At 39.7% G+C, this 22997-nt stretch overlaps 1 protein-coding gene across 1 annotated transcript in view; it reads right to left on the minus strand.

The window, feature by feature from the left end:
- Positions 1-210: 210 nt before the first annotated feature.
- LOC124264956 (dynamin-binding protein-like) overlaps positions 211-22997 on the minus strand; it is a 46467-nt gene continuing 23680 nt past the window's right edge. The window contains 16 exon segments of the mRNA XM_046699740.1: positions 211-718; positions 1826-2061; positions 2618-2825; positions 3604-3792; positions 4346-4525; positions 5085-5228; positions 5831-5959; positions 6437-6541; positions 6836-6966; positions 7430-7535; positions 8845-8994; positions 9782-9873; positions 10257-10380; positions 10800-11041; positions 11635-11653; positions 20072-20148. Coding sequence (XP_046555696.1) covers positions 539-718; positions 1826-2061; positions 2618-2825; positions 3604-3792; positions 4346-4525; positions 5085-5228; positions 5831-5959; positions 6437-6541; positions 6836-6966; positions 7430-7535; positions 8845-8994; positions 9782-9873; positions 10257-10380; positions 10800-11041; positions 11635-11653; positions 20072-20148 — 2312 coding nt within the window. The 3' untranslated portion in view covers positions 211-538.

Raw genomic sequence — 22997 nt, forward strand, 5'->3', positions numbered from 1 at the left:
CAAGGGTTATGACAATTCTAAATGGAAACAAATATCTTTACTGGTAAACACACTTGCCAATTCCCTAGCAGAACAACTGTTAAAACTTTCTGTCAACGTAAACTGTTCTGAAAGATTCAAATTCCGCATTAACAGGTCACTTGATTAGCAATGGGACTGGGAATACAGAAGAGCGATCTTGTGGTATTGGGTACATTGCAGCGTATGCTGTTACCATCCACACTGTACCCCTATACCAGCCATGCAACAAACTGTTGGAACTCTCCAGACCTAACAATGAACTTCAACCACACTACAGGCACTCAGGTGACAGTCCTAATTGTCACAGTGAAAGCACCTTAAGTACACATCAACCTTCTACTTGTCTGACCATTTCTTGACCCAAGTCCATCGCTCACTTGACCTTTGCTTGTCGATTTCACAGATCTGCTCCACTGACATCACTAAGTTATATCTCTTCAGATGAATCCTTGTGTCTCACATTGATCATAGCTGCTTTGTATCACATGGCTCACTGTGGATATGGAAGCAAGGGCTGCTATGACATTGGCCTCAGATAGTTGGCTGGGGCATAGCCACGTTTACCATCTGCATCAACCAACCACCATTCAGTGTTCCCCTCCTGGTCAGACTTGGCTATCACGGTGATCACTTGACCCTCAAACATCGACACTTCACTTGCACCACGGGACTGGAAGGCAAACTCTGCGTAGTAATACTGAAACAGACAGGAACAGAATGGAGTTACTGGGATGTGATATTCGCTGAACCTGTCAGGATGTAGAAGTTAATATTCATTTTCATATTGTTTGCGTTTGTAGGATCTGCTTTCACCAAATTTGTCAAACGTGCAGAAAAAACATAAACAAGGTCTGTACTAAAGTTTTTTTGCTTGTTGTTCAATGCTACACTCAGCAATAGGTCTGTAAACTCAGTGATTGATATCACAAGCAATGACCCATGCTATCTGGGTTCGCAGACCTCAAGTCTCAGAAGCTGCTGCCAAATTTATTAAGGTACCACCGTAAGCTCCTAGTGAACTAATCTAACTTGGAATCCCCATGAGGATCTATTCTGCCCAGAATCCCTAAAGGCTCCTTCACACTTATTTCGAATTGACAGGAATCAAGGAGAATCAGCCAGGAATTATTTTCTTACAAAATTCGAACAACATTCGGGAGAGAATGTCAATATAAACACTTTTTCAAGCTTTGTAAGAATGCAACTCCCAAATGCTATCTGTCATTTCAGTGACAGGTGGCCACATTATTATGCTATTTGGCGGTGTTCTGATGACACCAGGGTTCATTTGAAGAGCATTCGGGACGTTCTGACTGTATTCGAAGTGTACTCGAGGTACATTCGAGCTGTATTCAACTGCAATCGAAATTTGACATTTGAAGAATATTCCACCTGAATTCCAGCAGCAATCGAGATTGCATTTGAGACATTCGAGACGCATTCGGGACATTCTGACAGGGTTTGAAGTGGCTTGCCTTTTCCATTCTCCCTCGAGTACGTTCAGAATACTTATAATGCAGTAAGAATACTTAGAATGCAGTTAGAATGCACTTCAAATGCCGTTCGATATTCTTCCACTTTGAATGTACCTCAAATTTTTAACATGTTCAAAACATTTGGGCATGTTACAAGAATTGACCCGAATAGTTGGAATGCAATCGGAATGCAGTAAGAAGTTTTAGAATGCAGTTTGAATTTCCAAGAATCTCCAGGAATTTTCATTCCAACATCATTCGGGCTCATTCTGCCTCCAGGTTGAAGGGGGTATTAGGGTTGCCACCCAAGGAATATTGTCCCTCTTTACCTGCTCAGGTTGTGCTTCGGGGACTGGTTCTGGGGTAAGGCTGGGGTAGACTTGAGCCTGACTAGCAGTGGACGACAGTGAGATGATGTCAGACATGGTGTCATTACCAAGGCTCTCCAGCCCCTCCTCCATCATCAGACTGTTGAGACTACCTGAGGGAGAGGAACCAGCCCCACCCACTCCTACTTCACCTGACCAGGGAGACAGGATCTTCTTTGGTACAAAGCCTTTCTTCACTGTAATCGAAAAAGTATATGCATATTTTAGCATCAGATTTTTATCAGTGAGTGAGATAGCATTTTTTTAGGCCACTTCCAGCAATATTCCAGCAGTATCACAGTGGGGACACCAGGAATGGGTGTGACACATTGCACCCATATGGGGAGTCTATAGTATGATGAGCAGACTATTAACCATTAGGCTACCCCACCATCCCAGATTGTTATCAGAAGGCATACATATTACATGCTGTGATAAATTCTCAATGCAAACCCAACTGTGATCTTACAAAACTTAAAGATAACTTTAAAATATCATCACTCAATGGGGGTGGTGGGTAGCATAGTGGTTAAAGCGTTCGCTCGTCATGCCGAAGACCCAGGTTCGGGTACAATGTGTGAAGCAAATTTCTGGTGTCCCAAGCCGTGATGTTGCTGGAATACTGCTAAAGCGGTGTAAGACTAAACTCACTCATCCCTCTAGGGAATGAAAACAACTAGATATTTTACCCAAAATTGTTTAATGAATCTAGACAGAATGTTTTCTTTCTTTGTTTCTAAATAACTCACTGACCTCCGTCATCAACAAACCACTTGTCCTTGTTGCCCATGGGATCCTGATCCTTGATGACACCCACCATGATCCCTTCATTCAAGCACAAGTCCATGGAGTCAAGGGCAGAGTATGTGTAGCCCACACGATGCAGCTTGGCCGCAGGGTAGAGCTGACGGAGATACACACGCTGGCTGTCACTCTGGGGGCTGCTTGACCCGGCTGCTGGCTGCAGACACAAACACCATCATCAACAAGTTCCTCTATTTCCTACAATCTGATAAGGACACACTTTATGGATGGACAACTTCCTTATATGGGTGATGTGACGTTTTGAGACAGATTCTTGTATCAAGCAGGTATGAATCTGTATCGAAAAAGGTACCAGAAGAATCTGTATCGAAACATCGGATCACCTGAATAAAGAAGTTGTCCATCTATAAAGTGTGTCCTTATCTGACTCTCCAACTTCTAACAATGCCACTCAAAGAAGTTATCCTACAATCTATTTCACAAGACTGGCAAGTACTGCCTTGGTCAACTATACTGAGGGAACAAATAAGGGAACACCACTTCATTGCAGTGTTCCTTTATTTATTCTCAGATTTCCTCCCACAGCGCTATCTGCCCTCCTCCCACAGCGCTATCTGCCCCCAGTGCCCTGGTATACTATGCTTTACTGCGCTATCTGCCCTCAGTGCCCTGGTATACAATGCTGTAACACTATCCTTCCCCAGTGCCCTGGTATACAATGCTGTAGCACTATATGCCCTCAGTGCCCTGGTATACAAAGCTGTAACACAAAGACCTACTGTGGTCAATCTGGTCAGTAATATCTTGTCAACAATTACTGACAATTTTATATGATGATCTTCTACTATCTTGACACTAGTCCTTGTTAACTATTTCCTACAATACTGAGGCACAAAGAAAGACCTAAAACCATGAGGCCAAAATTGCCCTGAGCAACAGTTTCATACAAATCTGTATCACAGGTGAAGACCTACCACTGTCCGGCCAGCACTACCCTGGCCGAGAGACATCCTCTTCTGTTTCTTGTCAGGCTTCATTGAGTCCATCTTAGGGTTGAAGCCTCGAGGTATGAACATGAGAGTGGACACCCTGTCTAGCGCTGTGCTGTGGCTTATGTTGAATGTCTCTATCACACCAGCATCAGAAGATAACAGCAGTGGCAACTGTAACCAATAACATGTTCTACATTCAACACTGTGTGTGCTGACTACTTTTGACAACAGAGTATTTGTCGTGGTTTGGCGACTAAGTTATAATATGCGTTTGGAAAACATAGGCACAAGTATCTTTTTACTTGTAAAGGGATAAGGATATATACTGGTGGTCATTAGTTAGGACAGTCAGTGAGCAAGTGAGTTTTGTTTTCATCTTTATTAGTCCAACTGAGACAATTAAAACAAACATTGCACCCATGTGGAATTAAACTGGGTTTTTGAACTGATAAACATCACCTCAACCAGAAGGCTATCCCATGTTCGTTACTGTTGAATGCCTCACTCTGAGATAGTCCAGCTACATGATGTCAGTGTGCAGAAAATCGAGCAGACAATCCAGTCACTGACATTATGAGCAATCAAGCAAGGAACGGTGTCTGACAACCTGGTTACTAGGAACCAATATTCTCACTCAGATTCCCTAGACCACCCACAATGTCATGCCATTTGAATATGCTCTTCTGTAGACCACATTATTTTGTTTTCAGGCTTAATTACTCACCTGTACAAGTGTATACGTTGCTTTGAGAGTCTGGTCTGTGAAGGTCTTCTGAGCTTTGGTGAAAGCCCCCATACAGTCTGTGAGCATCTTGAACGCTAGACTGAAAAGTTTGGGCAGCTCGTCCAGGAGTTGAGCGTTCATAGCCTCATAATCATTCTTGGCTATCTGCAGTGCATCATTCTAAACAAACACAAGAAAACAACATGTTCATTTGCTACCCTCATATAATAATATGCATCTGGCATGGCTGATAACTGATTTCAGATGAGCACATTTCCATTTTCTGGGGAAACGGATGTCCTTATGATCTAAATGAACCAATTTTATCACCTTATCACCTCATCACCTCATCTGGCCTTGTCCAACAATTCCATCCAGTAAAGAATTCTCTTGCAGACATATTTGGAAGCTAAATTTTTACAATGTTAATCAGAATGTTGCAAAATCTACCCAAAACAACAAAAAACTGATGTAGGAATTTGTATTTGCCATAGAAGTTTGAAATGTTTACTCTGTAACCTGAACCCTGAAGTGAGTCAGCTTTCTTGCAGATGTTAACAGACCCTGAACCTGAGGAAACCTGAACTTGCTTCTTTTAGGTATTTAGCACTGCAGAAAGGGTTGAACTGAAGGGGAAATAATGTGATTCAGGGACTGTGAGACAGACTATGCTGGGTATGTATAATCCACGATATTAGAGCCACTACTCCTTGCCCTGGTTCATACAAGACTGTCATACCTTCTCATTGTCCTTGGCCTTCCTGAACTGACTGTCATAGTCCAGCATCTTGTCAAACCTCTTCTCAATAACATTGTTGGGCCCATCAAACATCTGTATGAGTTGGCTCAGAGGGACAAGAACTTGTTCCTCCACAGTGCATCTCTGTATAGTGTAGAGAATAATGACTAGTGTGAGTTAGTGAGTTTAGTTTCTACGCTGCTTTTAGCAATATTCCAGCAATATCACAGAGGGGGACACCAGAAATGGGCTTCACACATTGTACCCATGTGAGGAAACGAACCTCGAACTTCGGCGCGACGAGCGAACGCTTTAACCACTTGGCTACCCCACCTCTTATTTCCTTCCTTTCACATGTATACTTGGAATTTATAAGCAATCTTCAAGGAATTTCACATTAAAATGTTATGGTTGATCTGCTAACGTTCTACAACCGGCCCTGACAGTTCCATAGCCTCAAAATATATGTTTGATGACTGAAAGAGCTTTTGTCAGGCAATGGCAAGGCAGTGGTTAAATGCCCATTCACATCATACCAAGACTCTAAAAGATGGTACTTGCTGTTACCCTGCCTGGTGCTAGGCATTACGGGGACTGGTCAGCTTAAGAGTCAGTATACCCTGTCCGACTGACGTCTCAATACAGAATGCAGCTTTGTGCTGAAAAACAATGTTCAGTCCGGACTACTACAAGTGCAACATCCAACACACCCACATATCACGTCACAAGCAAACATCAATACTCACGAACGTGTGAAGCAGTGGACCGACAATCTTGCCCTGGATCTCCTTATACATCTTCACCTCCTCTGAGGGTTGCCCATCGTACAGGTCAACAATGTCTGCCACCAGACTCTCCTCTGCCCCGACACACTCCTGGACAACAACATGTATACAACTTGTAAACATGTGAACAAGGGAGTCAATCAGCAGATTTCCCTTTCATCTATGGTAGAGCTGCATTAGCCATGGTAGTGGACCAGTAATTCATTAAAGCGGGATTGTTATTGAAATATTATACATATGTGAGGAGGGCAAGTCAGGTAAGTTTTTTATCATTGGAGCCTCTTCAAGCACACAAAATATCAATTCTTCTGTTTACTGAGAAGAGAATACACCTGCCATCTGTAACTTGATAACCCAGACCGAAGATATAGGTTTCATGAAGGAAATAGAGAAAACAATTATGTTTTATATCCTTACCACGTATAGTAAGACTGCAGCAACAACCCTGTATTACACACCCGTTGATTATTTACAATCTGTTACGTTAAAGCTGGGATACAGATGGCTGGCACAAAACAACATTCACTCATTATTTCTCAATATGTGAATCACAGTTTGGATACCCACCTGCATGTGCTCCATATACATGGAGACATTTTTCTGGAAGACTCTTATAGCCTTCTCTATGTGCCGGAACCGTACCTCTTCCCGCTCAAAGTTCTCGTCCCGAGTCTATTAATTAATCAAATACAAAAATTAGGGAAAAGTCTACAAAAGTATCAGTGTCGCTGAACAGACTCTCAATCAAGAAAAACTTAATAACAAGCATCTTTGACCTACACGACAATAGCCATACAGTCTGAAGGACGAGTCCAGAATACTTATGTTAGTTCATGCAGGTCATGTTTTTGAAACATGTTTTGTATTGATGTTTAAGTAAAATCAGCTGTGGTGTCATCGCCTCTGGCCGACTAGTGTTGTGCAGAGTAGTTTTGGTGTGTCCCCACTGTATTCCCCTTCCCCTACCTGCAGCCCCAGTCCCAGGTTGGTTGACAGTCGGCCCCGCATCCTGCTGGACTTCTTCCTGATAGAGTGGAAGTTGAACTTGGCGATCTTCTCACTGAACCGCTGGTCACTATCCTTCTTGTATTTGAACACTGCACAAAACAATGTGAACACTTTATCATCCATCACACTTAACACCACTTAAACTTACAAACGAAACAATCTTTGAGCAAGCAGCTTCAATGCATAATATGACTGTTGTTCTTTAAAGGACACGTTTTGCATATTACAACATTATTGTTGATCTAGGAGGCTTACACCCCAACTCAGCCCTTCAAATCTCTACCCAAATGGTATGCCTTAAGAGATTCCATCCCTGAGAAAGAGATACATTGCTAATATCTTGAATCCAAGCTACTTACACTGTCTGCTTGTTTAAGTACAAATATAGGAAATTTATCTCAAGTAAGAGGTGCGAGAAAGAAAATTGACTGACATCCTATTTACATAAAACACATTCAGATTGTCTTATAATATCATGTTATTTTGTCTTATAGTTTCAGAAAAGTATGGGGAAAATAGATCTGCTCTTGCTAGTCATAACTATCACCTTACCTAAGTCTTTCCTTCGCTTGTATTCATTAATAGCAGTAGCCACATCAGTCATGGCGCTGATGGCTTTAACAATCTCCTGTTTGTCTTTGTGATCATCCTCTGTTGACTGAAATAAGCAAGTGTTCATTTCATAACCTCATCACATGTGAAAATGTATATAAAAGAAGTAAACATTAACTCGGCTTTTGAACTCTTGAATTCATTCCTACAACCATCAATATTGTTAATGGTTCTACTGAGTTTGGAATAGCTCTACACATACAATTGTAGCCTCAAAACCTTGATTTATTTCAGCTTAAGAAAAGGTGTTTACTGTATAATAGTCATAATAAGATGGCAAATCACCCTGGCCCCTACAAAACTGTGTGCACAGTTTCATGAAAGAATACCTATTAGTTTTAGAGATACGGTCCTGACAAAGACACCACTATGAACAGTCAAAGTCGAACTTGTCACCATGGAAACAGAAATATATTCATTTTCTTAAAATTCCCAAATAACAAAAGGCACCATTTTAGCCAGATGAACATTGATTTTTTTGAGCTGTGCTCCAGAAACAAAATCCACCCTTCTCCCTTTTGAGACTAAGTCCAAATCCAAGGAAATCAAGAAAAAGAAAAATGCCAAAAATCTGCAAGTAGCAAAGGCACCAATTCAGAATTTGTTTGATGTATCTGCCAAGTTTTGTTGAAAAAAATTCAAACGTTTTTGGAGTTATGCTCCACAAACGAAATCTACCCCTTCTTGTTTCATGGAAATTGAGAAAATTGAAAATGCCAAAAATCTGTAAATAGAAAATGCTCCACTCTAGGTTCTGTTTGAAATATCTACCAATTTTTGTTGAAAAGTTTGAATGTTATGCTCTGGAAGCGATATGATTACAGACAGACGAGGTGTTGACTATATCCCCCCACATCATCGTTGGGGGGGGAGATAAAAAAAACCAAACTAATTAGATACCAGTGATGTCAGTTAGCAAAACATCACATAAAAGATGTGTGGTACTGAATGGGTCCAGGTTATAGTTATCATAATATACAGTGGCTGTATCAAAGATGACACTAAACTAACAAGCTCCTTCTTTGTTTGTTGTTTGTCTGTTAGGTTTTCAATACTAAAAACATTATTCCAGCTATATGACAACGGTCTGTAAATACTCCTGCATGGACCAGACAACAAGTGATTGGCATCATAACAATTAATCTCCACAACTGGGATAAAATGACATGCATCAAGCAGGTGGCGAAAATCTGACCCTCAGATCCTGTTAGCTGCCTTTTACAATAAGCATGGGTTGCTGTAGATCCGTTCTGACCCAGGTTGTCATGGAAACTCAAATCTGTAAGCTCAAAGTCAAACAAAAAGGTAGTGGGAATAACCATCTTGTAATAAAAGTGGAACATAAACCTACGCACCTTGAAAAGTTCATTCAGCAGAAGTGGGTACTTGAGTATTCTCTGTATAGGTTTGATGAGCAGCGACTCCAGGTCAAACACATTGGTCTGTTCTCTCAGCTTGGTAATGATACGCGTAAAATACTCCTTCACTTCCACGTTGTCTGTGTACTGGAAAAACATACAAATTCCTCAATACTTCCACAGCAAAAGACACAAAACATGATGTGGTGTGATGCTTATTTTGAAACACTTTTTGATTTCTTTTGTTTTGTTTATTGTTGCACTCAGCAATATTCGAGCAATTCGACGGCAGTATCTAAATAATCAAATCTGGAATAGAGTGAGTGAGTGAGTTTAGTTTTACGCCACACTCAGCAATATTCCAGCTATATGGTGGCAGTCTGTAAATAATCGAGTCTGGACCAGACAATCCAGTGACTAACAGCATGAGCATCGACCTGCGCAACAGGGAACCGATGACATGTGTCAACCAAGCCAGCGAGCCTGACCACCCGATCCGATAATTCGCCCCTTACGAATCTGGAATAGACAATCTAATGGTATTGGTATTGTGAATATTAGCAACCATCACACCATCTTTTTACATGTTAGCGACCTGGCTGTCATTGTACAAAGCAGCTGTGCTACGACAGCCACAACTTCACGTTGAGGTATTGCAGTTATGAGCACCTTAGCGCTAACATCACTTTGCACAACGTCACCAAAGTCACTATGCCTGACCACCTGATTCTATTAGTTTCCCCCTTTACTATGCAATACATGCTAGGAGAATACAGCCTCATACTGATCATTGTACCACCTAATTAAGGTGAGCCACATTACTGTACAAGCTGATGACCCACTCAGTCTTAAATAACAAAAGAAGAAAAATGGACTACTGTATTCTCCTTGCAGGGTAATTCACTTGGCATGTCACTGTAGGAGCAAGACCCACCTTTTCCATGAGAGTGATAACTGCATCATGGTTCCTGCAGTACGGAGCATACGTGTTCTTCATGTCCTCAGAGAAATGCACAAAGTTGGGACCTGAAACAAGTCACAGCATTCAAGGACACTGGAGGTTTTTGGTATCATTCTGACCAAAAACATACCAGCTCATGTGAAATAGTGAACAGTCATTTTGTTCTACTTTTGATCAGAAATGCTTGTCCATTATTCAGAGACATTCAATGTCAGCTGGGATCAGGGGAAATAAGGTATACTGTGATAGCACATATAAAAAACAGGAGCACTGACATGACTAAATCTGTGGAATTTTATCCTTGGAAACTTGTCATCCTTGAAATTCTGGACGACCTTATACTGAAATAATACTTTTCAATCTTAAAGATATATAACCTTCAGTCACTTTAACATTTAACAGAAAGCCCTAGGTAAGAACATAAGGGTTACCAAAATGTATTGATCACCTATTATCTGTTCCTCAAATGTCTTCCCATTGATGCAGCCTTCCAGCATGGTGAGGAGTCTCTGTGAGACGTCTGCTATCTCCTCGATGTTGCCGAACACCACCTCCATGTCCACACCAGGCACCTGACAGACATAACATTTGCTTTAACTTTACTGTCTCACACGAGAGCCATACCAAGATACATATACAAGATAAACCAGTGTCTTCCAGACTGTGCAATGATACGTCACTGATACTCAACTCATTCACACATACCAACCACATAATCCACTGTCAAAGTCAAATGACAATATTTATTTCATGTATAGTTGGCAACAAAATGATTCATCTATACGTATTTTGTTTGTGACTGTTATGTTACCATCGCCTTTTGAGGTCTTCTAATCTAAGACAGACAAGTGTGGGACAGTCTTGGGTTTTACTTTTTTCATTCCACTTGAGAGTTACCTCCCTTCCCTAGACTTGCATTGTCTCTTCTACATAGCTACCACCACAGAGACCTGAGAACAATTTCTGCATAATTCTTGTTCCATCACTGTACCTTCTCAGCAGCTGGACCTAGGAAGGCGTCGATGCACAGATGAAGGTCACGCAGGTAGTCCTTCTCCGTAGCCAGAAGTTCTGCAATTACATTTTCTCTCTTCTCCCTCCTCTTTTGTTTCTGCTCCTCTTGCCTCTTCTTGTCTTCCTCCATCTTCCTTTTGGCTTCCTCTCGCCGGCGCTGTGCTTCTTGTTCTGCCTGGTACTGACGTAGTTCCGCTGGGCAGAGCTGGTGAAGTTCTTCTGAGGAAGGAAGGACAGGAATATGTACACAGAAGACTTCACCTACTGCTGGAATATCTCACAGCATGGATTACCTGGTAGCTACATACACTATAGTGTTATAACCTTAGTAGACATACACTTTTATAGTGATATAACCTGAGTAGACTAAAGTCAATGCAACCATGTTTCTTTACTGACATTATTGGTAGTCTTTATTTTCTACTGACCAGTTGACAAATATGTCTCCATCATACTCTTCTGCTCTGGCATTCCCACAGGACAAATGAATGTCCTTGGAAACTATTCTATCATCTAATGTTCTGTGAACCTATTTTACTCTTCTCCAATTCCCTGGGAAACTCTTTTTCACTGACTGTTCCGGGAACCTATTCTGTTCTGGAACGCTTCAGGAAATGGTCAAAACTGGACTTAACCTGAAGTTTACTAGGACATTAAATCTAGGATGTGAGAGAGTGTGAGATGCACATACGTCTAAGATTGGTCAGTTCCTCTGTGAGGCCCTCTACATTTGCTCGCTGGTCATCTAGGGTCTCCAGGATTTCCTCTCTGCCCTCCTCCCCCCACCTGCTGTAGCATCAGCGTCAACTCACTGCATGACTTCTCATAGCTCTGAAACAGGACAGTCAGACTCAACACCTTAAAGTCAAACAAGAAGACACATGTTTGGATAGTGCAACTCACATCTAATCTTGAATTGAACATCTGCACATACAAACAACCAGTCTCATGGAAAACATGGACACTGACATGGAAACAGGTGGACTATTGTTTGCATTATATATCAGGGGTGGAAATAACTTTAAAATTGTTAGTGTACTCCGGTACAGTGGCACATGTAAAATCACTTGCCCTGATGATTTTTCCACTATACCGGCCATTTTCTTGTTGATTCTTTAAATAAACAACATAATTTACATTGGAAAGTCAACTGGACACCGGTACAGTGTGATATACAAATTTGCTTGCCCGACAGAAAAAAACGCTGGACTCCGGCGTCGGGCAATGGGTTATTTCCACCCCTGTATATTATCAAATGGTGGGGATATTCAATAAAAGGATGTCACAACTACTACAGAGGTTCCAACCCTAATTTAGCCTAATTAGTATTTTGCCCCAAAACTGCTGCAAAACTTAGTATTTTTGGACCAAAATTAAAATAGACTTTTCCAAAGAATTTTCATATTTAATATAAAATATATAGATATTCTACGAACGTGTTATTAACATTGTGCTCACCTAAATCAGTAGTAAGTATCCACAAATAGCTTGATACTGAATAAAATGTGCTTGAAATTTATTGTGTATGGTACGTATGCTACTTGATAATTTAATTTAATGTATTTTTTTTTAAAACTTGTATATATTTACGGCTATCGTAGTCGCATATGTTGTTTTGTGTTTTCGTAATGAATACAATAAAATCGTATGGGTTGGCATCTCTGCTACTGATACTTTATGTTTTGGATGAGATAAATAGTTTAACAGCGTAACAGGGACATCTGATTGAGATTTGCATTAGTCATTGAATGTCAGATGCTAATAGATTTTGTCAGCTGACTGGCTAATGCGTCCTAGTGTCCATCATGTAATTTACCATGAAAAGTCCAAATCTTTATAATCATGCAAATCTGCCTGCACTCTGAAGACAATTCTGGGTTTGACGAGATAAACTAATAATCAAACATCCAATGTCAGCTTGGTTCATTCTAGTGCGGGCTGTTGATATACTGTAGTTAATAGGGATTGATACTCGATAAATATCGAACAAAAATGTCCAAAAGAAATGAAGATATTTCACATCACTGGTGACACATTTATTCATGGATTACCAAATTACCAACAAAAGTAGTGTCCTGTACATACTTAGATGGATCCTTTGAATAAAGACATAATGTCTACAATTTTATTTCAACTCAAGAGATTAACAAGGTTATTATAGATGACACATATCGATAAATTGTTGATAGTTCTTCCCATCAACGATATTTCCAATTATCAATCTTTTTAGCCAGCCCTAGTTCATTTCATCCTCTTCTTCCTGCTGGTCAGTTCACTGAGGGTGGTCAGTGATGGTTGATGGTGATGTAAAACGTACAAGCACATCCCAGACATGTTCAATGGGTGACAAGTCTGGACTGAGTGCTGGCGATGGTAAGGTGGTTATGTTCACCTGGTAAAGGTAATCAGTAACAATACATGCTCTATGTGCTCTTGAGTTCTCATCCTTAAACGGTTATTTTCGAAATCCATATACAATCATATAACTTAGTTCACAAATAATTTCACCCCAAAATGGAATATCCCCTACATTTTTTTATCGTGTATATCTGGGACTGAAGTTACCTGACGTTACACTGTTAAACACCGACACCATAGTGTATAATCCAAATACTTACCATTGATAAAAGTGTGCTTTCTTACATAGAATTATCACATACAGTGTTTCAAATTTTGCATTTATAGTTGAAAGGGTCATTGTCTTAACTCTAATGTTAAAACATGAAGACTAAGTGGGTTCCTACATTCAGACACTACCTCAGCAAACAATAAGGGACCCACTGGCCCTTCATGTCCAGCTCTGATATTGTTTACTACAGAAGGGCTTGGGAACAATCATTAAAATCATAACCTTTCCACCTCATGTAAAACAGAACAAGAGACAGGAAACATATATTACTACACACCCACCATTACTAGAGCAGTGTAATGACAAAACACATCCAATGTATGTTCTCCAAATATGCTGTATGCTCTGTAACATACTCCTTGAAACAGTTTTACAGAGTCTTAATGGATGGAAAAGGTTGTGTCTTGTATGCATGAATGTTAATAATGACAAAAACTATCCACAGCAAACCCTAATTGTTCACAGAGACTGATTATGTGAATTACATCCTCTATGCTGTTTAATGAGGTGAAACCTCAAAGGCGACAAAGAAACAACATAGAGGCTGTTAATATGAGGAAAATACCTCGTTGGCCACAAAGAGAGTCTGAATATTGGAATTACATCCTCTATGCTGTTAATATGAGGTGAACCCTCATTGGCCACAAAGAGAGAATGAAACTAGAATGAAAGAAACTATTTATATTGCAGCATGTCAGATTTAGCAGGTATTTTTGTTCCAAAATTGTTTGGACAGTCCATTTCAGATTTTTGTTTTGATTAAATGAAGGCAAATCACCTCATTTACGGAATTTACAAGGGTCTTACAGTCCCATACCCCCTTTCAAAACACTGTGTAAGTAATAGTACACCTTACCCAGTATTCATATTTATTACCCAATATTAATATTCGTTACCCAGTATTCATGATATGTATCATATTTGCTTTATAGCAGATTCGATGCAGCCCTTGTGTGAACCCAATTTTAGTAACCCAATATTGGATGGCAAAGATGTGATAGAGTGAGTGAGTGAGTGAGTATGGTTTTACGCCGCTTTTAGCAATATTCCAGCAATATCACGGCGGGGGACACCAGAAATGGGCTTCACACATTGTACCCATGTGGGGAAGATGTGATAGAAGGTCAAGGTTACATATAGTCTAATTTGCATTAACCTTTGGTCAACCTCTATATAAGTTCAAGGTCACTGGATCTCTTCCGAAACTGCTCAAATTTCATAAATAGTTTGTCACACTCTTGAAAAATCAAACCTTTGCTATTCACTTAAAACTGAGACATCACAATAACTGATATATATCACAATAATGACAGGATGAACAGAGTTCATGTCAAAGTCACTGCTGAATAGGGGTTAAGTGATACTACATGGATGTACATACCAGATGTACTACTACATTACATCACCTTGACTTGTGTACACAATACAGTCCTGCATCACGGTTCTTGACAATATAAAGTACATGTCTTGTACAAAATGGTCTGTTTGGTATAATGACTGCCCTGACCCTTAATGTGTTTTTCAGTCACATGATCTGGGCTTTTCTTTGTAATTCTAAGACATGTATTGCATCATGGTCATTTGTATCCATGCATCCCTACTTATGACAATAGCTTCATGTTGAACTTACTGCCTGTTTGGTTATAGACAGTTGTAACACTCCCCAACCCCTTGAGACAATGTAAACGTAGTCTCTCAGAGAGGACTTACATGTTCACCAGGGTCTGATAAAGAGTGGATTTGAATTTCAATGAGATCGACCACAGGGTCATGAGAGATAGTATTGAAAACAATATCCCAAAATTCAGAAAGACTTGATTTTTATATGTGGGAAAACAACTCTATTGTCTGTGTGTTTTACTTGTAGGTTGTTTAACACTACTCTCAGTATTATCAAGTACACGATGTCAGTCTGTAAAGAATAATATCTGGATCAGACAATCCAGTGATTGACATCATGGTCATCAATGTGGGCCTTCAGGCTGCAATGACTTGCATTAATCAAGTCAGTGAGTCTGACCATCCAATCTTCTTAGTCAGCCCTTACAGCCACCATGGACTGTTGAAGAGTAATTCTAATCCTGGGTTCTGATCCACAAAACGTTTGTAGCACTACGACATTCACAAGCCTTTGATAAACTATGGAGCTACAACAGGTCGTAATGTTACGAACGCTTTCTGGATCGGTACCCAGATCTTCACAGAACTGACTCTACTGACATGCATGAGGAGCCTTGAAGTTGACCTGATCCAGGAGATTTTCTTTGTATAATCATACCTTCACAAATACTGCCACACAACACTAGATTGTTTACAACTGGTAACTCTGCTACATTCCTCCCACTAGGAGTGGTGTTCGGGCTCTTGTGATAAAGAAACTACATCATGCATTGACAAAGCACGACTGGGGCAGTATCACTTACTTAAATTTAATATGCTGACTGAAATTGAGATTACAGTGCATTAGTACATTCCAAAAGAATGATTCATTATATATTTACTACTCACATTCTTCTCATCATAAATTGCTTGATAAAAAGATAAAGGGGAGTTTAATGTTTAGAGGCCTACAAAACATAATCATTGTTTCTGGTATTCTTTGTTGTAGCTCATGTCCAAGTGCTTATCTCAGATGTGGCCACTTGCGTCAGTACCCAAGGATGTTGGTCACCTATCCTAGTACTTACATCAGACTACAGGATACATACCTCAATGTCATTCTAGATGTTGTCACATGTCACAGTACTGATGTCTGATGTAAGTCACATGTCACAGTACTGATGTTTGATATTGGTCACATGTCACAGTGCTGATGTTTGCCTTTGGTCACCAGTCACAGTACTGATGTCTAATGTTGGTCACCTGTCACAGTACTGATGTCTGATATTGGTCACCTGTCACAGTACTGATGTCTGATGTTGGTCACCTGTCACAGTACTGATGTCTGATATTGTCACCTGTCACAGTACTGATGTCTGATGTTGGTCACCTCTCACAGTACTGATGTCTGATATTGGTCACCTATCACAGTACTGATGCCTGATGTTAGTCACCTGTCACAGTACTAATGTCTTATATTGGTCACTTCTCACAGTACTGATGTCTGATGTTGGTCACCTGTCACAGTACTAATGTCTCATATTGGTCACTTCTCACAGTACTGATGTCTGATGTTGGTCACCTGTCACAGTACTAATGTCTTATGTTCGTCACCTGTCACAGTACTGATGTCTGATGTTAGTCACCAGTCACAGTACTGATGTCTGATGGTAGTCACCACTCACAGTACTGATGTCTGATGTTAGTCACCTCTCACAGTACTAATGTCTGATGGTAGTCACCTGTCACAGTACTGATGTCTGATATTGGTCACCTATCACAGTACTGATGTGTGATGTTGGTCACCTGTCACAGTACTAATGTCTGATGTTGGTCACCTCTAACAGTACTGATGTCTGATATTGGTCACCTATCACAGTACTGATGTCTGATGTTGGTCACCTGTCACAGTAATGATGTCTGATATTGGTTACCTATCACAAAACTGATGTCTGATGTTGGTCACCTGTCACAGTACTGATGTCTGATATTGGTCACCTGTCACAGTACTGATATTGGTCACCAGTCACAGTACTGATGTCTGATGTTGGTCACCTATCACAGTACTGATGTGTGATGTTGGTCACCTCTCACAGTACTGATGTCTGATATTGGTCACCTCACAGTACTGATATCTGATGTTGGTCACCTGTCACAGTACTAATGTCTGATGTTAGTCACCAGTCACGGTACTGATGTCTGATGTTAGTCACCACTCACAGTACTGATGTCTGATCTTGGTCACATGTCACAGTACTGATGTCTGATCTTGGTCACCTCTCACAGTACTGATGTCTGATGTTGCCCACCTGTCACGGTACTAATGTCTTATGTTTGTCACCTGTCACAGTACTGATGTCTGATGTTCGTCACCTGTCACAGTACTGATATTCATCACCTCTCACAGTACTGATGTCTGATATTGGTCACCTATCACAGTACTAATGTCTGATGTTGGTCACCTGTCACATTACTGATGTTGGTTACCTATCACAGTACTAATGTCTGATGTTGGTCACCTGTCACATTACTGATATTGGTCACCTGTCACAGTACTGATGTCTAATATTGGTCCCCTATCACAATACTGATGTCTGATGTTGGTCACCTCTAACAGTACTGATGTCTGATATTGGTCACCTATCACAGTACTGATGTCTGATGTTGGTCACCTGTCACAGTAATGATGTCTGATATTGGTTACCTATCACAGTACTGATGTGTGATGTTGGTCACCTGTCACATTACTGATATTGGTCACCTATCACAGTACTAATGTCTGATACTGGTTACCTATCACAGTACTGATGTGTGATGTTGGTCACCTGTCACATTACTGATATTGGTCACCTATCACAGTACTAATGTCTGATGTTGGTTACCTATCACAGTACTGATGTCTGATGTTGGTCACCTGTCACATTACTGATATTAATATCACAGTACTAATGTCTTATATTGGTTACCTATCACAGTACTGATGTGTGATGTTGGTCACCTGTCACATTACTGATATTGGTCACCTATCACAGTACTAATGTCTTATATTGGTTACCTATCACAGTACTGATGTGTGATGTTGGTCACCTGTCACATTACTGATATTGGTCACCTATCACAGTACTAATGTCTAATATTGGTTACCTATCACAGTACTGATGTGTGATGTTGGTCACCTGTCACATTACTGATATTGGTCACCTATCACAGTACTGATGTCTGATGTTAGTCACCTGTCACAGTACTGATGTCTGATGTTAGTCACCTGTCACAGTACTGATGTCTGATGTTAGTCACCTGTCACAGTACTGATGTCTGATGTTAGTCACCTGTCACAGTACTGATGTCTGATGTTAGTCACATGTCACAGTACTGATGTCTAATGTTGGTCACCTGTCACAGTACTAATATCAGATTATTGGCCAAATGTCACAGTACTAATATTAGTTGATGATCACCCATCACAGTTCAAATATCAGGACCCATGAAGAAGGGATAGAATTGGTCTTAAACAATAAGTGCTTGTTGTAATGGGCAACTAAGAGGATTCATAGGTCAGACTGGCTGTCCTGGCTGATGCCAGTCATTGTAGCTTAATAGTATAACTCATTCATGATGCCACAGTACTAATATCAGCTGTCAATCACATGTCACAAAAATAATATCAGCTGTCAATCACATGTCACAGTACCAATATCAGCTGTCAATCACATGTCAAGTACCAATATCAGCTGTCAATCACATGTCACAGTACCAATATCAGCTGTCAATCACATGTCACAGTACTAATATCAGCTGTCAATCACATCACAGTACTAATATCAGCTGTCAATCACATGTCACAGTACTAATATCAGCTGTCAATCACACTAATATGTCAGTCACATGTCACACTAATATCAGCTGTCAATCACATGTCACAGTACTAATATCAGCTGCCAATCACATGTCACAGTACTAATATCAGCTGTCAATCACTTGTCACAGTACTAATATCAGCTGTCAATCACTTGTCACAGTACTATTATCAGCTGTCAATCACATGTCACAGTGCTAATATCAGCTGTCAATCACTTGTCACAGTGCTAATATCAGCTGTCAATCACATGTCACAGTACTAATATCAGCTGCCAATCACATGTCACAGTACCAATATCAGCTGTCAATCACTTGTCACAGTACTAATATCAGCTGTCAATCACTTGTCACAGTACTAATATCAGCTGTCAATCATATGTCACAGTACTAATATCAGCTGTCAATCACATGTCACAGTACTAATATCAGCTGTCAATCACATGTCACAGTACTAATATCAGCTGTCAATCACATCACAGTACCAATATCAGCTGTCAATCACATGTCACAGTACTAATATCAGCTGTCAATCACTTGTCACAGTACCAATATCAGCTGTCAATCACATGTCACAGTACTAATATCAGCTGTCAATCACTTGTCACAGTACTAATATCAGCTGTCAAATCACTTGTCACAGTACCAATATCAGCTGTCAATCACTTGTCACAGTACCAATATCATGGTGGGGGAAGCAGACCGGTGAAAGCGTTTGCTCGTCACACTTAAGACCAAGTCAAATACTGTTACTTAAAACAATCTTCTACTTATTAAAGGTATACTTCCAATAAATGGAGTGGTGGGGTAGCCTAGTGGTTAAAATGTTCGCTCGTCACGCCGGAGACCCTGGTACGATTCCCTATACGGGTACAATGCGTGAAGCCCATTTCTGGTGTCCCCAGCCGTGATATTGCTGGAATATTTCTAAAACCGGCATAAAACTATACTCACTCACTCACTCGCTAATATCAGATTATAGTGTGCATATCACAGTACTAATATCAAATGATGATTGTACATCCATTACAAACATCAGATCATAGGGCACTATACTCATCTGTGTACTCAGTTACTAGCCTGACAGCTGACACATATACTGTTCCTAGCCGGATGTACCAGAGTCCTCCTGTTGGGGGAGTTGTACTGTGGGGGATCAAGCTCACCTGTATATCTTTCTGTATCTCTGCTATCCTTCCCTTCAGCTCCGCAACCACCTCTGCATTCACCTCATCATCTACATCTGGAAATAATGTAAATATTAATATCTAACATACAGCAAAACAGATGCAAACAAAATGCAACCACACAGCCATATTTTGACTGAAGGGGTCATTGTCGGCACAGGTACAACAGATATGTACTCCAGGTTGTGTCCCAGTTAAACTGTCCCTGTCACAGCACTAACAAGCCTTATGTAAAGACTGAACAATATATTAGGCCCTTAAACACATGCTTGACATAAATACCACAGCAATAAACAGACAAGGACTCCAAAAGCCCTGCATTTCCTAACACTTTAGATACACAACAAAGCCATTAAATAACATATCAGGGATGGAAAGTACCCTTGAAAATGTTTGAAATTCCACAAGCATACACTTAACATTTACAAATTTGATAAAGGCTTGTGCTAATTTCTATCCCTGTAAAAATATGCATAAACATGATAACTACATGCTTGATTGGCATTTTAGAAGATGATATTTGATGAACATAAAGTTTTTTTCTGGATTACATCTTCTTTTTATTCTCGAGTACAACGTTTCAGGGCTTGTTCTGAAGCCCTGAAACGTTGTGCTCGAGAATAAAAAGAATATGTAATCCAGAAAAAAACCTCTATGTTCATGATAACTACAGACATTGTCAATAATGAAGAAAAGGTACTATAAACATGATAATTCCCTTGTCAGAGATGCCCCAAGATGAAGGTGCTGAAGCTTGTATGGTCTGTTGAGTACTTACTACCAAGCCTATAACAGCAGACAGACAGTGAGGAATGTTATTGTCTCACACCCTGGTCAGCTATGCATGCACTGCAGATACTTAGCAGGAAGTCCATCTTGCCATAACACAACAGGACAACATAACAGTGGTCTCAGGTCAATCAATCTCAGCTATGTTCACATCGGCACCAAGAAATTTTGATTTTTTTGCGGTAGCATGGCTTACTACACAATTGTTAGTAGATTTCAGTGTTACATATGGACTATTAATAGAGGAGCCTACAAGAAGACAGAAGATTATAATCAGCATGGGATTTGGACCAGGGGCTTGAGTTTGGCTTTACGCTGCTTTTAGCAATATTCCAGCAACATCACAGCGGAGACACCAGAAATGGGCTTCACACATTGTACCCTTGTGGGGATTCGAACCCGGGTCTTCGGCGTGACGAGCCAACGCTTTAACCACTAGGCTACCCCACCGCCCCTTCTGACCATGAAGACTACAGATAAGACACTGGAGATGTTTAACATATTTTGCTGAATATTATCTCAAAATCGCAGGTTTTTGAATAATTTGTTTTTCCTTGCAGAACATCTATGATGTCCTTGAATATATAAGGCTACCAAATACTACCCCAATCAAGCATGTGTCCAGACACAATTCTGATTTTCTGTAACATAGAAAAATTGTCTAGAATTATTAGTCCCTAAACAAGCACACAGAACATTACAATATTACAATATTGCTAAATCTTTTGGAATCATTTTCATTGTTAGAATATGGCCTCTCATAGGTTAAGTTTACTAGACTCAAAACTGTTTTTAGAAGAATCTGGCTTCTGTGGATTTTGTTTTGTGTAGTGACTAAAGACACAGAATTGTATAATGTAATTTTTGAGTAAAATTGATATTTTATACTTATCCTGACTCATGCTCTTTTGCTTGTCTCCTTCCTCTTGCGAACATAGTGGAACACTTGTATCTCCCTAATTGAAGTTCCCTTCAATGTAAAATCACTAATTAGTACACCACGAGTTACCTCCCTTCCACAAGCGCGGGAACGAGGGCGCCACCTCTACCCATGTGCCTCACTCTCTCCTCATATACTGAGCCCAACATTTGAATTTACAGGGAAATCCAAAGTGTTATTTGGGGAGGATGGGAGGGCTGACCTCATGAGTCAGGATAAGTATAAAATATCAATTTTACTCAAAAAATTACATATTTTTCCTTATCCTGACTCATCTCTTTGCTTGTAGAATCAACAGGCGGAGGTGGGAATATATAATACTTTGGATTTTAATAATTAGTGATTTGAACTGTGATGATTGTAATAACCCTATGGGAACTTCATAAAGGCATTGAACTGATGAATTCCTGCTGCCAGCTTATCAGCTGCCATATAGAGGTTATTACAATGTACTTATTATGATAAGTATATATAATATTAATACAATGCTTAAGACTAATAGACTTAAGCTTGTTAATATGCTAGTATAAACTCCTTAGAGTTTGTTAGCTAAAATACTTTAAGATATAAACATAGCACTAAGCTTAAAATATGATTAATTTTAAGCTAATTATATAATAACAAACCTCTTTAGGGTTTGTTAGTTAAAATATTTATATGATATAGACAGTGCTGAGCTTAAGATATGAATAAGCAGCTATATATATAACAACAAACTTTGTAGAGTTTGTTAGCTAATACATTTTACAATATGAGTATAGTATTGTGCTTAAGATATAATTATCTTAAGCTACATATATAATAGCCAAACTTAGTAGAGTTTGTTAGCTAATATATTTTTACAATATGAGTATAATACTGTGCTTAAGATATAATTAACTTAAGCTACATATATAATAGCCAAACTTAGTATAGTTTGTTAGCTAATATATTTTTACAATATGAGTATAGTACTGTGCTTAAGATATAATTGCTTAAGCTACATATATAATAGCCAAACTTAGTAAAGTTTGTTAGCTAATATATTTTTACAATATGAGTATAGTACTGTGCTTAAGATATAATTAACTTAAGCTACATATACAATAGCCAAAAACTCTGTAGAGCTTATTAGCTAATAGATTTATAATGTAACCATAGTACTAAGCTTAAGATATGATTAGACTTAAGCTAAAT

The sequence above is a fragment of the Haliotis rubra genome, unplaced genomic scaffold (genome assembly GCF_003918875.1).
Source record: "Haliotis rubra isolate DU_JTF1 unplaced genomic scaffold, ASM391887v1 Scf951, whole genome shotgun sequence".
In the NCBI taxonomy this organism is placed as follows: Eukaryota; Metazoa; Mollusca; class Gastropoda; order Lepetellida; family Haliotidae; genus Haliotis; species Haliotis rubra.